Here is a 15,561-nt window from a genome sequence, read left to right on the forward strand (position 1 = left end):
GCATTAAAGTAACGCGTCTAGAGGTAATACCCGTATACACGGTCGATATGAGATCGATTTGAGAAAGCCGACTGTTCACGACTGGAAGGTGCTGAGCGCCGAGCACCGCCCATACATCAATTTAGTGAGCTCGCTTCGGAGAGTCGAGGAACGCACCGAAATACAACTTCTACGCGCCGAGATGTTTCAGCCATCTGCTTGCGCCAAAATCGTCGACTACGTCCTGCATAGGATACGTTCAGCCTTGTCGTTGAGGAAACTGGGAAACGGCGCGGGTTGTGCTCCGAGTGGCGCACGCTGGGGCTCCCGATATCGACCTTCTCGACGCCAAGAAGAATGCCCTTCTCCCCTGCGATCACTGAAAAGACAATGGTCAATACCTGCGGACGCGCGAGATCATCGGGAACAAACTTACGCCAGTCTTCCCACCTGGTAAAAGTTCGTCCTGTTAAGTTCGTCTTGTTCTCGTTAGCCTACAGTCTGTCAAGATGAAGATGCGCATGCACACCAGCGTTCGCAATGATGCGCCGGCCTCCCGCCTCCTCCACCTCCAATGTCATGATGTGCATGACGATGACGTCGCGGACGTCGACGTAGTTGAGCCACTTAGGAGCGCGCTTTACGGGAGGGGGCGATGCGAAGGAGCATGGCCTACAAGTAACCTAGGGTTCTCGGGAGAGCATCAGGAGTCCAGAGCATCTCATCAAGAACCGGCTGTGCTCATGTTGAGAAACCGGCGTTTGAGGTGACCATACCGTAAGGCTTACCCCGAGAACCCAGACCGAATGTATGACGCATGCATCCAAGCCGACGTTGGTTGTATGTTCCTTCCTGAACATCCAAGCAGCTATGGTAGAGGCAAGCGTGAGTTCTCGGTTACTGTGCTTCTTGTGCAGTGCGCGCAGGCTCACCACGTTTCGCCAGCGTCTTAAGTACTAGCGTCGTACTTAACGGGTCCCGAAGCGCCGTTCCCCCTTCGCCGCACACGCTCGACAGCCGCGTCGTTCCAGTCTTCTTCGGCGTACACCCATGCCGGTGATGGAATTTATGGAGCATGTCATGACGACGCGCTTGACGTTGGAACTGCGTATTCGATTAGTATACGCCGATTTGAGTACACACGAACGGTGGATGCTCACTACGAAGCGCTGCGAAAAATTTCCGAGATACTCCGGCCTCAGTCTATTGGGAAACGCCTACGGCAATTAAGTATCATCGTGCTGTTGCGCCAATGAAACACTGGTGGGCTGGTGAGTGTGTACATGCGAAAGGAGCTCAGTATCCACATAAGCGCGTGATTATTCCGTATACATGAGCTTTGTGATAGTGGTCTTCTGGCATCTCATGTGGCCGCGGAGGACTAGACATGATCAGTATATGATGACACGCTGTATGTAAGGTCATGACGTACCGTCCGGGTTGTGTAATGGCGGCGCTGGCGGTCGCCGCGATTGGTACGAGAGTAATGATGCCGGCCTACTCAGTACTTACACAGTACTGCCAGCAGTTCCCCAACGTCCTTACTTTGCAAACCTGTACCTCATTGAGTATATAAGTGCCCGGCTGAGGTATTGTTAATCCGATATGGTGTAGTGGCTAACATTATCGCCTCTCACGCGATAGCCCGGGGTTCGATTCCCCGTGTCGGAATGGCTTTTTACTTCTCTCCCAGTCAGCCTCTATTCGGTCCCGCCCGTGTGGCCTCTTTTCTTGAAAAGGTGAGGCAGCGGTGGAAGATCTGTACGCGAACTTCATCTCTCTTTCTCGATAATACCCCCTAATACTTTCTTGTGCAGACACATACATCTGCAGCGGTGATGCCCATGGACTCTTCGCTGCAGTTCTCAACGTATAAGGATTGCCTGGCTCGCCGAGTTTTAGCCGAACCGGATATAAATGCACCAACTCAGCCGGACTCGCACACCCAGGACGAAGCCGACGCTCTCGACGACTTTTCGGAATACCTCGCGCGCGAGACGTGGTCGGCACTCCCTCAACGTCTGCGCGATGCGACATACGAGGTCCGAGAGACCGTACCGGACGTTGACGACGTCGATTTGGACAACATCCCCACCGCATTCGCCGATACCCTCATATCGTGCGGCATCTCCGACGACGCGGACGCTGCTGCCGCCTTTCTCCGTAGGGCGCTGAAGGACTACGTCGCCGAAGCTTGTGCGCCGCCGCCGATGTGGTCGAAGACCCGCACGACGGAATGCGAGATCTGCGAGCGCGAGGTTCCGCTCACATACCACCATCTCATCCCCCGCGAGGTGCACAACAAGGTCCTGAAGAAGAAGTGGCATCCTGAGGCGATGCTGAACTCCGTAGCGTGGCTGTGTAGGTATGTGTTCGCACTTTTAGTCCGGTGCTAGCGGATCTTCGGAGCTTGGACGCCTGATACTTCACCTTTTTAGGCCCTGCCATACAGCCGTGCACCACGTCGCCACCAATGAGGTTCTTGCGAAGGAGTTTTATACTGTGGAGCTCCTCCTGGCGCGAGAAGACATCCAGAAGTGGCGACGGTATGCTGCAAAACAACGTTTCGGGGTACGGCGCGGATGACAGGGTCTCATGGAGTCGTTTAGGTACGCCAGTAACTGGTCAGAATGTAGAAAGTATACTGACGGCTTTTCAGGTCGGTCTGGTGGGCTCTTGATACGTCTATACTGTGTCTCGACATATATACGGTCGCGTTATCCGGCACTGTGAATCTGATATCGCTTTGTGTAGCTTTGTATCCTTTTCACCGGGGCAATTATCACTCGAGTCACAGATAATGCGCCTCCCCTCGGTACCGATGCATAGCAATGTATCTTGGCCCTAGCCGGATGTGAAAAACATCGAGGTGATGCCTGAATTGAACGGTAGCTTCGAGTAGCTTCGGCACGCGGTGATCGTATGTAGACCTCGCCGAGAGCAGGCACGAGTTCTGGAATATCAAGTCCGACATCAACCATCATGTTTGCTTCCCCAGCGCGGCGGTGATCTGACAAAACGATCGACTCACAATATATAAACAGAACCACGGGGGGCGTTCAAGCGTTGCTCACGAACATGGCCGCGTTCCGACCAAGATTCCTCACACTGCTCGCCCTCGCTTACCTCACCGCTACGAAGACTGCTGCTTCCTCGCTCCTTCTGCAGGCCCGCCAGTCAGACGCATGCGGGGCCAGTGACATGACGTGTTTTGGAAATGGGCAGGCTTGCGGCTCAGAGTGCACCTGCATTGACCCTTTCGAGTCCGGACGCGGGGTAGGAGTGTCCGGCCACAGATGAATGTACAGTGTATCACTTACCTCACATATTGCACCCAGGCATGCGTACCAAGCTCCTGCATCAGCCAGGAATGCAAGTCCGACGCTGACTGTTGCAGTACGCCGCTCAAGTTCGTGTGCTTGATTGACCCGGAATTCCCGATCAACGTAAGTAGCTCCCGTCGATGTATACTTTACCGTGGGCACCAGCTGAACCAATGACTTGGACTTGCTTGCATAGATTTGCGCCCCTACGCTTCCGCCTGGGGAGGTGGGAACTTGAACGAGACCCGGTCAGCAAGATACAGCTGCATTCACGATTGTTGCGTATATAGACAAGTTCTGTCGCAGTATTCCAACGTTCAAAAGCTTCGTCGCAGTATCCCAACGTTCAAAGTACATATCTGGGGAATAGTTTCAAGACACTGAGAGCTGGGGCGAGAGCTCTCTACGTACCTGTGGTAACGGTTCTCGAACTCTGTAAGATCGTGCATACCAGCCTCTGCCGAAGAAACCCCGCCGTAAGCAGAGCAAGTGATCTCACGTGCGCATACTCGCGTACCTTCTCCTTTGAGCTGATCCTCGTACGACGTCACCTTGCCCAACTCGCGGTCGCGCTGCAGAAGTCAGAACACAGTTGCGAGTTTTGCGTTTCGACCGAATCACTGACCTTGATATTGCTCCACAGCATGTAAAGCCCGAGTGCGATATGAGCAACTAGATTTGCGGCATTAAGCGAGTGTTCGGTAGTTGTGAATGCCGCCAATGCTTACCAGTCTCAACAATATAGCCTGAGGACGACGCTTAGATACTTCTAAACGAAGAGACATTATTCAAGTTACGCACTTATGAACATCGCCATCTGTGTTGTGTTCGTTGGGCATTAGCGAGCGACCCTATGTATTAGGAAAATGTCACTTACCGTGCCGGTCCTGTATCTAGGAGCCTCGCTGTCCTGAGAAATCATCAGATATGCTCTTCGAGGCTGAAATCGTAGACGGGAATACTCGCTATGATGAAATGGGGCCTGCATCGGCAAGTCAGCCCTCTCCGATTTTTCGGATAGTCTGAATTGACATACCCGATAACGTTCCCAGCACAATACTATAGAGTCGAACATGGTATCAGTACCTGATTATTCGTTGAGACTTATTCCACTCACCCCGATGAACATTATAGCAGTCGTGCACGTCTTCTTCGTGAATCCTCCGACCTGGTGTCTGCCTTAGGATGCGCGTCTACACACAAAGATATGCTGGCACTCACGTTGTTAGCGATCACGACGAGCGAGAGGGCAAATCCGACGGTCTGCACTCGGATGCGCGTCAATATGGAGCAGCCACTGGCCGAAGTCCTTGATGCACCCACCTGGAACCACATGAACCAGAACGCAACCAGCCGACTCCACCTCTCATCAGTCGGGAGGTACGTCAAGAACGCCCCCGATATAATGCAGACCACGTTGCTCGCGGTCATTGTAATGACGCGCACTACCAACGGAGAGTCCACGTCAGTCGTGATAAGAGAGAGAGAGAGAGGTAGTGCGACGCCTACTGTTCTTGAATCGCATGCAGATCCATCTAGGCGGTGGAGTTATACTCGTGCATGACTGTCGTGGGATGGCGATGCTTACCCGGCAGTGAGAAGTGTTGCGATTTGAACCACGGACGATACCGCGTTCAGTAGCGTGGTTTGCAATGTGGTGAATCCCATTCCCTGTAGTTGAGTCATGTCAGCCTTTATACACGCGCGGTACAGGCGGATTGTCCTTGCCTTGATGATGATCGTAGAAAAGTTCGTCACAATTCTGCAAAAACCAAAGTGAGTACATATAACCATGACACATCCGCTGCTGTGCCTACCCATTTGGAATCTGAGCGGCGAAGGTGCCAACGAAAAGGAGCCAAGTCTTCGGATCAACCAAGGCGTGTCGGATCTGCAGGCTCCTAAACATCAGGCATCGCGTACTGGGGTCACCCAAGATCGCTGCGTACCTGGTACCATTTGAATTGCGTGTTCTTGACGCCCAGTTTTGCTTCGGCAACTCGCTTTACCGCAAGGATTTTCTCTTCCGAGGTGAAGAAGCGTGCATCCACCGGAGAGTCGGGAAAGATGAACCAAAGGCTGATAGCAACTGACGCATCATTAGTCGAGTAGTCGCGATGCAGGCAAGTGTGGACTCACAGACGACGCTGATCCCCCCGAGAATGAGGAAGACGTACTTCCACAGCGCGATTTGTGGGTTCTCGATGTGCCCGACCTGACCATCCCGTTTGCGTCAACCAATGTGAAACGTGGTCGAGACGCGCTACTCACGCCGTATGCGACGAAACCGCCCAATATACCCGCCCATCCGTTGAACGAATACCAGACGAGGGCCCGGAAGGGGACCTCGTTTTGGGCGTACCAGATTGACGTAAGCAGGGTCAGGCCAGGGGTCACGATTGCCTCGAGAAGTCCCAGGAAGAATCTAGTGGTGTTTGTTAGTGAGTCGCCCTTGTCGGCCGCCGCCGACTCCATGATTCTCACCTGTTGGCAATGGTGCCGGCAAAGTTCGTGCATGCCGGAGTACTGAAGGAACATTGGTCAGACTACGAGCGCAGCCTAGTAGAAGAGCGAGTGTATGCACGTAATCACGATCGTTCCCCATATGAGCGTCGCTGAAGAGCGTGTCAAAGGTGTAGAGCTCGGGCATGCGAACCATAATGCTCACTCGTCGCCAGTACCTTTCCCGTGGGGAAGTGTTGTAGTAGCCAGCTGTCCGGATAGTTTCCAACCAGGTAGCCGAAGCTGCATGCGAATGATTCACGCCGTACGTAAAGTCCGCGGAGGATCGCACTCACTAGAAGACTGGAGAAGGAGCCAATATTAGCGCGAACAACGGTTCCAAACCGTGCGTGCGATGCTTACTGCTTGCGAACCAGCTAAACTGGGCTCCAGACACATTTAGCGCACTCGTCATGCCGTAAAGATTCCCGTAGTTCAGTCTGTGACCGCGCGCCGTCAGCCCACGTCTCGAAATAACCCAGCTGTCGATGCGTACGCAGTCTTGTCCACTGTGTGCCCATTCAGGTTAAGCGAATTCTGTGCTCGAGCTTCAGAGTGAGGACTTACAAAAGCTAAGACCTTGCGCCAGACAGAGCTGTGTGTAACAGGCGTTGTATGTGTACGATCCAGAGATCGAGCTCTCAGCTCACGTACCATGGGGAGGATCCATATGTCTATCTTCCTCGCAATCCTGCGGCGAATGTGCACTGAGCCGACAGTCAACGCGCGAGTCTCCCGAATGCATACCTGCGGTTCTGTTCTGGGGTGACCTGGATCCCGGATTGTTTGGCGATGGCGAACTCATGGAGTCCGACGTTGCCCTCCTCGCTGCTAGTGGAGTCAAAGCCGGCGGCTTCACTCGAGTCGAGTACCCCACCCTTGTCGTCCAACGAACCCGCCTCCGAGGTCTTGTCCAGTGATCTGAGTTGAGCTGTCGACATATTGAACCGAGGAGGGGGTAGCAGGAGAGATCCACGCGGTCGGGTGAGACTTAGAACATCTGCCATCGTCGACATCGAGGTATATATGTGTTGGGCCTCGCGAGAGTATTTCGAGGGAGAAGAGCTCGGAGAAGCAGCGGAGACCCGCGATCGCTAAAGATGGTGCCCTTGTTCAAGGCACCATGCTTTAAACATACCACCTTTTCAGCGGACGCAGTGCCATTGACTGCGCTTGCGGCGCCCGTCAGTGCCGGAGAATCGCGGCAGATTCTCTGCACTACACGGCGTACCGTTGCTGTCTCACGGAAACACTTAAGCTATAGATCTGTGAGGTAGGGGTGTTATGCGATATCGCGGCAATCGGTGATATACTCACGGGTGAGGCCAGAAGCCGTTGTGGGAAGGCAATTTGAAGCTACAAAGGCGTCCCACAACAAGCTGGAAAAAGCGTAGATGAGTCTAGCGCGGCGGGCTCTTGCTATGTGCGCCGAAAGGTAGATGCATCCCGTTCCCGAGTGGTGTCCAAGAACGCACAGCGTGTGCGCAAAAATTAAGGTCTCCGGCATCAGACATGTTTGGGCACGTTTGGCACATACATCAGGGATGCTTACCTGGTAGGAAGCATAACGGATATGTTTTTGCGGGACGGCGTATGCAAAATGTAGTACTTTGCCGTTGACGTGGCGTCACTGCAGCAGTTTCGGTTGCGATTCTTGAAGCCGAGAACCGCATAAGGAGACATAGGCATGCGTAGCCAGCACAGACGATGTTTCAGTCATAGCAGTTATCGCATGCCAAGGTATGTGAGGTGCGGACGAAGCTCGAGCTGTGGATGAGGCCCGGCCCGGAGTGATTGACGAGTGGTATTCAGTCCAGGCCAAACGGCGGTAGTGTTTAAAAATGAGTGCCTCTACAGGTACTGCGAGTACTGCGCCATATTCGAAGACAAGGTGAGCGAGGCGAGAGTTGCAAGCAAAGAGAGCCGCCGTCGTCGCGGCGAGAGCCCGAGCGGCTTCAAGTTACGTCGAGAAGTTGTGGGCGCTTAGATCGCCCGCATGCGGCCGAACCTGGTACCACACAATCGGCTCCTCAGATCTTTCTCGTCCGAATCCCCTGCTGTCCTCAACCATGGCCCGGGTACACAACTGCTGCACTTGTTCTTTCAATATCCACCGTGCCCAGATAGAAATTTACTGGCTGAACCTTCATTTCTATTACCACCCAAGGGTCACTGTGCGTGCCGTCTGCACAGCCGCAATGCTCGACGTCGCCGAAACTCTCGCCCCCCCCCCCCCCGCTTCGGTACAGGCACGATGGACTGGACTGCTCTGCGTCTGGTGCTGACCTTCTCCTGCGGATCTGCGCGATCCTTTTGAGATCCCAGGAGCTGCACATTTCGTGCAGGGCCTTCGTCAATAATCGTTATATCTATCACCGCTTGTTGTGAACTGCAGGGGAGATACTGTACATCCTTGTTTCGTTCTGATGCTGGCTCCCTAGGTACACGCGAAAGAAGCATACCAGTGCGGTTCCTGGCATTCACGCATTCTACGTATACAGGCCGGTTCTGTGGCTCAATATTCACAGAACATATCTATCAAATAACATGATGATCAATAACACTAACTCAAGAGCGAACTACGTACCTGTGGTAGGGGTTCTCGAACTCCGTTAGGTCGTGCATGCCAGCCTCTGCAAACAGAAACCTTTCCGTAAGCACACCGCGCGGTTTCGCGCGTATACTGGCACTTACCTTCGCCCTTGATCTGATCCTCGTATGACGTTACTAGTCCCTGCTCGCGATCGCGCTACGTATTATCAGCATGTAGTTGCGAGGAGCGCGTTCAGGACGAGTCACTGACCTTCATATTGCTCCATAGCATATAGAAACCGAGAGCGAGATGAGCGACTGTGTACATGGGGTTGATTTTGACATATGCGAGTGAGAACGTCACGAAGCTGCTGCTTACCAGTCTTGATAACATAACCTGGATATGATTTTAGTGTATGTCTCGGGGAGTGTATGATGCCAAGAATGTGGTACGCACCTATAAACATTGCCGTCTGCGTTTCGTCCGTTATGCATCAGCAAGCGACCCTATGAGGTGAGCCAACACCACTCACCGTGCCGGTCACGTATCTCGGAGCTTCGCTGTCCTGTAAGTTCATGAGATCTACCCGTCAAGACTGACGCTGCGAACATGAGCACTCACAATCAGGAAATGGGGTCTGCATCGGCGAGTCAGCATCCTTCGACACTCGGATGATCTATGGTAACTTACCCGATGACGTTCCCGACACAGTACTGCACCGGACAAAACATCAGTGCCACGCCTTACATACGGTGCGACATACTCGACTCACCCCGATGAACGTTACAGCCGTCGTGAACGTCTTCTTCGTGAACCCTCCAACCTGTCATCCACATCAGAATGCGCGTGGAGCTACTGAGGTATATGGGCACCTACGTTGTTCGATATCATAACCAAAGAGAGGGCGAATCCTACGGACTGCACGACGTACGTCAGCACGGTGTGGCAAAATGACTCCGCCGCACCTACCTGGAACGAGGTAAACCAGAATGCGACCAGGCGGTTCCACTTCTGATCGGAAGGCAGGTAGGTCAAGCAAGCCGCGGCGATAATACAGGTTATGTTGCCCGCGGCCATCGTTATGACGCGCACTACCCGTGAAAACCCGCGTCGGTGATCATCCAGGTGATGAAAAGTGATACGACACTTACTGTTCTTGAACCGCATACATATCCACCTGGACGGTTGTCAGCTTCATGTAAGTCTAGTGTGAAAACTGCACAGCGTTTACCCTGCGAGAAGGAGGCTCGCGATCTGTACCCCAGACGATGCCGCATCGAGTAGCGTGCTTTGTAGAGTGGTGAAGCCCATGCCCTTTGTAAGTAAACAGATGAGCATAGATACACAGGAGAAATGTCACTGTTCTTGCTCTGATAATGATCGTAGAGAAGTTAGACACGATTCTACAAAATCTGAGGTCAGCGCACGGGGTCATGACAGGCTCGCTCTGGTACATACCCGTTCGGAATCTGAGCGGCGATGGAGGCAACGAACAACAACCATGTCTTCGGATCGACCAGAGCATGTCTGATCTGGAGGGCCTCAGACGTCGGGTGTAGTGTAAAGGGTCGGCTGGAACTACTACGTACCTGATACCATTTGAACTGGGTGTTCTTAACACCGAGTTTCGCCTCCGCCACGCGCTTCACCGCGAGGATCTTCTCTTCAGGAGTAAAGAAGCGTGCGTCGACAGGAGAGTCCGGGAAGAAGAACCAAAGGACAACCGCGACTGACGCGTATAATTTAAGCACCCGAGTATTCGCAGATCGGACCAACGTTGACTCACAGACCGCACTAAGCCCTCCAAGAATGAGGAAAACGTACTTCCACAACGCGATCTGTGGGTTCTCGATGTGCCCAACCTAGCCACCCCGTTCGAGTCAGTCGATATAGCACGGCGTTAAGGCATAGCACTCACGCCGTACGCCATGAAGCCGCCGAAGATCCCCGCCCATCCATTGAACGAGTACCAGATGAGGGCCCGGAATGGGACTTCGCTTTGCGCGTACCAGATTGACGTTAGGATCGTGAGTCCGGGCGTGACGATGGCTTCGAGAAGCCCTAGGAAGAATCTGTCCGCACGTTCTGCTCAGGAATTGTTGCGGCTTCCAGGTGATCATCGGCTCACCTGTTGACCATGGTACCTGCGAAGTTCGTGCACGCCGGGGTACTGAGAAGGTATCGGTAAATCTACGGGTGCGATCTCATGCGAGGGAGCACGCACGTTATCACGATCGTTCCCCATATCAAGGTCGCTATAAAGGGCGTTGAATATGGGAAATATACCCATACGAGTTATGACGCTCACTAGTCGCCAATACTTTGCCCGTAGGGAAGCGCTGCAGTAACCAACTGTCCGGGTAATTCCCGATGAGGTAGCCTAGACTATACAGGGGGATGGTTCACGCCATATGTGACGTGCGCGGAGGACCGTACTTACTAGAAAACTGCAGAGCAGGCCGTTATTAGCGTGAATTATGGTTCGAAGCCGTTCAAGCGATGCGTACTGCTCGCAAACCAGCTAAACTGGCTTCCGGATACATGCAGCGCAGCCTTCATGCCGTACAGATTGCCGTAGTTCAGTCTGCGTGCAGGCTAGTCAGCCGACCTCTGCAAACCACGCAGCGTTCGAAGCGTACGCCGTCTTATCCACTGTCAAGTCGGTCAGATAAGGTGTACTATGTTCCGATGCCAATACTCACAATAGCTGAGACCTTGTGCGAGACAGAGCTACGCGCCCGGGCGTTCAGTACGAGCGATCACACCTTCGCTAGTCAGCACGCGCACCATCGGGAGAATCCAGATGTCTATTTTCCTCGCAATCCTACGGCAGTACTCAGATTAGCCATATACTCGTGTGATCAATGTTCTCCGAAGCTTACCTGCGGTTCTGCTCTGCGGTGACCTGGATCCCGGACTGTTTGGCGATATCGAACTCATGGAGCCCGACGTTACCCTCTTCGCTCCCTGTAGCATCGAAGCCGGCGGCTTTCTCGTGGGCCCCACTCTTATCATTGAACGAGCCCGCCTCAGAAGTCTTGTCGAGCGAGCCGCGTTTGGTCGCCGACATAGTGAACCTAGAGGATCAGCAGAGACGCGCGAGGTGGAGGCAGCAAGAGAGCGACCAGCACACCAGCCACCACGGCACGGAAGGTATATAGGCATTGAACTCCGCGCGAGGCGAGGAGCTCGAAGAAGCGGCGGAGACCCGCACCCGCTGGGGATGGTGTGCTTCTTCCAGGCACCGTGCACGAAATACGCAATCTTATCAACGAGCGCAGTGTGCCAGTGACCGCGATGCCGTGGCCGCGCCGCATCCCGGGGCGCGCTATCTGCGCTGCTAGTGCACGGTAGACTGGATATCAGAATAACGATGGCTTGGCTGCTGCCCCACGAAAGCACCGAGAATATGCGTCTGAAGGGTCAGGATATGCGGCGAGGTCGCGGTGATCGGCAATGCACTCACAAATGAGACGGGCAGGCGTGCTGGGAGAACGCAGCGGGAGCTAGCAAATGTGTTAATCCATCCACGGTATACCTATCCATGCGTTACAATCCGGTCTAGTGGTCCGTACATAGATTAAGATATCACTCCACGGTCTTCTCCTTTCCCTTGGACGATTTTGGCGGCGCGTCGTCCGCACTTTTCTTCGCCGGCCGAGTAGCGAGCGCGTACAGGATCCGCCGCTCTCGCCGGCGCATGTACCAGGTAAAGACGGTAATCGTGCCACAGGAGAGGAGGATCCATGCGATGATGACCGCGATGTTGCGGCCTAGCTGCGAGTTGGTGTCGAACATGATCGTCCTGAGGGCTTGCGAGCTGTGCGATAATAACAAGTAAGTAGATGTGTGCGCGTCGGGTGCCTGTGGCAACTTACAGGTTCCTGGAACAGATAGTCAGTACCACGATATCTTTGATACAGGAAGGTTTGCGTACCATATCGGGAAGCCGCCGCCGTAGGCATATATCGGAGGTTGCAGCTCGTCGGGCAGAACCACGGGTGAAACGTTATACAATATCTACAGGCGGATATCAGCACTGATCGGGCTGCAGTTTGTTGGCGAACATACCAGCATAAAAAGGAAGAACGGCGTAAATCGGGGCGTGAGGATAGTGATCATGGCCTCGATAGACAGCCCAAGGGCCGCCATGCCGAGGTATATGTACACCCAGGACAGCATGAAGCCAGCACCGAGACCGTACCTGCGAGCGATGTAAGAACCACGAGGAGACCAGATGAAGTATAACACTAACTTGGTCCCGAGCGGAAGCTTGAAAGCGAGGTTCACGAGGGCGTAGCTCATGCTCAACGGCAGGTATGCGATAAGGGGTACCGCGAGCCGGAGGGCTAAGTAGGGCAAGAAAGCCATGTGTGGAGCGACTATGGCCCTCGCAGTCGAGTTCGCCATAGTCTGAGCCTAGGTTAGATGCAGTCGTATGTAGCAGCCAGCACCACTCACGATCATAAATCTGTAAGGGTCGTTCAGAGACCCCTTAAAGATCACAACGACTGAGGGACTCACGAGAAAATGCAGAGAAAAATGTTGCCGACAAGCGTAGCGGCTTGAGCAGCCGGCGACCTGTGTGTATGTCAATACTGTAGGTCATAGATATCGCAGACGCAGACGCACGTATACGGTCGAAGGTTGACCATCGTCCAGCTTATTGCTGGCGAGATGGTCTGGGGGGCGTTCGCGATCATCTGCAGCGCCGTCGAATTTGGCTGGCCATTCGAGTCTATCTGTGCAAAGACTCTCTGCGCCGTGGATGTGGCATACGCGGATGTCGTGACTTGAAGCATCTGGGTCGTGAGCGGAACGATGTAGTTTCCCGTTGCGATCTCGTTTCGTGCCTGTAACCAATGTTAGCGTAGGGTTCGTCAACACAAGTATGTGCCGCCTACTTGGGAATAGTATACTTTGATGGCGGTCCTAGGGTCGTAAGTCTTATCGCCATTAGTACGAGCTGCAGACAGTATAGTCGAGGCATTCGGCTGGACTGATAAAGACAGCGCATGAGAAGATGATTTAGCGACTGTATGGGAACGACATACCGACGACAACAACCCATACTTGCTCCTGGAGGACCATGTTGATGATGTCGTTGTCGTCCCCGACGTCGCGTGCGTTGAGGAACTGCCACGTGAGTTGCGGTCCCGGGGCTGTATACTGTTGAGCAGCTTGTGAGAGTCCCCTGCCGACGCGCCCGCCGTCCCTGTCGATGAACCAGGACTCCAGGTTGCCCGTAAGCTTCGCCGAATCGTTCAGGGCGCCCCAGTAACTGCATCGTGGCCGGTATCAGTACATCAAGTCACACTTTGAGCACTTGGAGTCTTATGGGGTCTGTGCTCGCCGCTTCAATGCAGGCACATGCTCGAGGGAGGCATCCGCTTTCACGTACAAAGCCTGCTTCGCTCATGACAGCGCGCAATAGGCGCTGGTACGATCAAAGAACGGGGCGCCCAACGAAACGCTTGTTCCGCAACACTCACATCGGGAGACATGTCCACATGAGGCCCATGATCAAGAGCGTGGCCCGCCCGAGGATGATGAAATACCGACGCCGCATAGGTGCGAGAGCAGGTGAGAAGACTGGGAGAGCCGGTCAGTTCCGAGAGTTTGTAAGATTGGAGGATACTCACAGCCGCTGTGGATGGACGCGGCGGGTACTTGCGTGACCTGCTCGGCGACGAAGGAAGACTTGCGGCTCGGCTTATTCTCATCGTCGAAGTCGATTTGTTGGATGCCGGGCGAGTGTTGGAACGTTTCCGCCTGTGCCGCGTCTTCGGCATGCCGAGGTGCCGATGACCCGCAGCCAATGGAATGCGCAGCCTGCATCTGGTCAGCGGCATGTTCCCGGCCAGATTGAGCAGCCAAGTCCATCGCGCGTGTGTAGCCGGGAACGAGGGCGTCGGCGGCGTCGAACGTCGTGGTCGTCGTGGTCGTCGGCGAACAGGCACTGAGACAGCACGCACAGCGACCCCTGGACGGTGCCAACGAAAATCCGGTCCGAAGTTTGCCAGCCAGTCCCCTCATTTCTAAGCGAGGCGGGCAAAATATATGGATACGCACAACAGCTAACTCCGTAAGTCCGATATGGTGTAGTGGCTAACATTATCGCCTCTCACGCGATAGCCCGGGGTTCGATTCCCCGTGTCGGAATACGTTTTGTCAAAGTCTGCTAACGTTCACTTTTGACTCTCAATTGTGACCTGAATACCCTCAGCGCCTTCTAAGATATGCACGTCCTCGCCTGCTACCTAGCTTCGGATTTGGAAGCTGAGGGCAATACATGTTTTACTTACTGAAGACCAGGAGACCGCAGCTCCGGGGGTCGTTTGGCGCATATACACTGCTCCTCTCTGGCAGACTCGGCGAATCCGACAGTCCTTACTAGCACGGCGCACCTCTTGACCTGTTCCCACCTCCTACCTCCACCGGTTTGACCTATCTTCCACCCCAACTGTAAGTTGCAGGAGTGAATCTCGCACAAAAAACTGAACCTGTTGGAAAGACTCGCTGGAGCACTGGCATCCTCGCCCTACTTATTCAACGCGCACATATTCTTCCCCCTCGCTCGCGGTTCGCCCCCGTTCCCGTCATGAGTAGCAGAAAGGCATCACTTCAGACACTTCCTGACGAGCTTCTCGAAGCAATACTCGTCTTTTGCGCGGAAAATGGGCATGCAGAAAGTGTTGCTGCGGTTGCTGCCACGTCGCAGCGGCTATATTCTACAATTTACAAGACCACTGATCACCATCTATGGCGCACTCTGTTCCTCACTTTGTTTGACGACCCCAGGACTCTCCGCTATCATGCAAGCTCAAAATTTGGTGAGAACGCCCGCTACTCAGCATGACAATGTAACCTGCTCACGGAGGTTATGCGTCATTGATCGTTATCGTTCAGACTGGAGAGGGGTGTTACAGAACCGCCTCTGGACTTTTCCCTTCGTATCGCGACATTTGCCTTCCACTGTCAGCGTGGAACATATGCGAGTGTCACACTCGATGGGGCCGGCCAGCGTTTACTCCGTGGACGCCCTTCGCGACACGCTCGAAGAACAGGCTCACATTCGCGCCCTGCGCACTATCGTCCTCGCAATATACACCATCGCGCCAGATCCGCGACGAGGTGTGCGCACTCCCAGAGCAGTTGAAGAGGCTCGCCTCCCGTCGCGCAATCTGGTGCAGCTACACATGCAGACGCCGCAGTGGCCACCCG

The 15,561-nt window shown here is 54.1% G+C and overlaps 5 protein-coding genes and 2 non-coding genes across 7 annotated transcripts; 3 read left to right on the top strand and 4 right to left on the bottom strand.

Annotated features, from left to right (window-relative positions):
* Positions 1-169: 169 nt before the first annotated feature.
* On the bottom strand, positions 170-560 carry TRAVEDRAFT_53502 (uncharacterized protein; the record flags this gene model as incomplete). Its single annotated transcript, XM_008046392.1, has 4 exons — positions 170-223; positions 297-358; positions 416-445; positions 509-560. The coding sequence occupies 4 exons, from the start codon at positions 558-560 to the stop codon at positions 170-172; spliced, it is 198 nt and encodes a 65-aa protein (XP_008044583.1).
* A 1,018-nt stretch (positions 561-1,578) lies between these two features.
* Positions 1,579-1,650, top strand: TRAVEDRAFT_t235. Its single transcript has one exon. It is a non-coding gene; the product is annotated as a tRNA-Glu (tRNA).
* Positions 1,651-1,823: 173 nt separating this feature from the next.
* TRAVEDRAFT_40562 (uncharacterized protein) lies at positions 1,824-2,565 on the top strand (the record flags this gene model as incomplete). The annotated part of the gene is made up of 2 exons (XM_008045904.1): positions 1,824-2,344; positions 2,418-2,565. 2 exons carry the CDS (start codon positions 1,824-1,826, stop codon positions 2,563-2,565), a joined length of 669 nt encoding a protein of 222 aa, XP_008044095.1.
* A 1,083-nt stretch (positions 2,566-3,648) lies between these two features.
* TRAVEDRAFT_53504 (MFS general substrate transporter) lies at positions 3,649-6,745 on the bottom strand (the record flags this gene model as incomplete). The annotated part of the gene is made up of 26 exons (XM_008046393.1): positions 3,649-3,661; positions 3,714-3,759; positions 3,820-3,874; positions 3,928-3,974; positions 4,031-4,048; positions 4,104-4,119; positions 4,180-4,267; positions 4,339-4,361; positions 4,420-4,470; positions 4,524-4,565; positions 4,626-4,747; positions 4,812-4,837; positions 4,891-5,064; positions 5,120-5,193; positions 5,252-5,391; positions 5,442-5,517; positions 5,574-5,727; positions 5,787-5,828; positions 5,887-5,917; positions 5,971-6,047; positions 6,101-6,107; positions 6,168-6,244; positions 6,301-6,313; positions 6,372-6,399; positions 6,459-6,495; positions 6,552-6,745. The coding sequence occupies 26 exons, from the start codon at positions 6,743-6,745 to the stop codon at positions 3,649-3,651; spliced, it is 1,671 nt and encodes a 556-aa protein (XP_008044584.1).
* A 1,581-nt stretch (positions 6,746-8,326) lies between these two features.
* Positions 8,327-11,407, bottom strand: TRAVEDRAFT_53505 (MFS general substrate transporter; the record flags this gene model as incomplete). The annotated part of the gene is made up of 28 exons (XM_008046394.1): positions 8,327-8,339; positions 8,392-8,437; positions 8,499-8,553; positions 8,608-8,654; positions 8,716-8,733; positions 8,794-8,809; positions 8,870-8,902; positions 8,959-8,974; positions 9,028-9,050; positions 9,110-9,160; positions 9,214-9,255; positions 9,307-9,428; positions 9,489-9,514; positions 9,569-9,651; positions 9,698-9,740; positions 9,796-9,869; positions 9,927-10,066; positions 10,124-10,199; positions 10,256-10,409; positions 10,466-10,507; positions 10,562-10,592; positions 10,646-10,722; positions 10,778-10,784; positions 10,845-10,921; positions 10,977-10,989; positions 11,040-11,067; positions 11,125-11,161; positions 11,220-11,407. 28 exons carry the CDS (start codon positions 11,405-11,407, stop codon positions 8,327-8,329), a joined length of 1,578 nt encoding a protein of 525 aa, XP_008044585.1.
* Positions 11,408-11,845: 438 nt separating this feature from the next.
* TRAVEDRAFT_155923 (uncharacterized protein) lies at positions 11,846-14,277 on the bottom strand. The gene is made up of 12 exons (XM_008046395.1): positions 13,980-14,277; positions 13,830-13,929; positions 13,392-13,618; positions 13,242-13,336; positions 12,970-13,190; positions 12,862-12,918; positions 12,799-12,808; positions 12,593-12,750; positions 12,409-12,541; positions 12,275-12,357; positions 12,216-12,221; positions 11,846-12,157 (listed from the first exon to the last, which is right to left on the bottom strand). Exons 1-12 carry the CDS (start codon positions 14,218-14,220, stop codon positions 11,926-11,928), a joined length of 1,563 nt encoding a protein of 520 aa, XP_008044586.1. The 5' UTR covers positions 14,221-14,277; the 3' UTR covers positions 11,846-11,925.
* Positions 14,278-14,427: 150 nt separating this feature from the next.
* TRAVEDRAFT_t236 lies at positions 14,428-14,499 on the top strand. The gene has a single exon. It is a non-coding gene; the product is annotated as a tRNA-Glu (tRNA).
* The last annotated feature ends 1,062 nt before the right edge of the window (positions 14,500-15,561 follow it).

Source organism: Trametes versicolor (assembly GCF_000271585.1).
Source record: "Trametes versicolor FP-101664 SS1 unplaced genomic scaffold TRAVEscaffold_13, whole genome shotgun sequence".
In the NCBI taxonomy this organism is placed as follows: Eukaryota; Fungi; Basidiomycota; class Agaricomycetes; order Polyporales; family Polyporaceae; genus Trametes; species Trametes versicolor.

Coding starts and splice junctions, on each gene's coding strand:
- TRAVEDRAFT_155923 (XM_008046395.1), bottom strand. CDS start 14,220: ATGGACTTGGCTGCTCAATCTGGCCGGGAACATGCCGCTGACCAGATG. Junction 12,919..12,969: donor GTCAACCTTCGACCGTATAC/GTGCGTCTGCGT, acceptor ACATACACACAG/GTCGCCGGCTGCTCAAGCCG. Junction 12,358..12,408: donor CGTTCTTCCTTTTTATGCTG/GTATGTTCGCCA, acceptor ATCCGCCTGTAG/ATATTGTATAACGTTTCACC.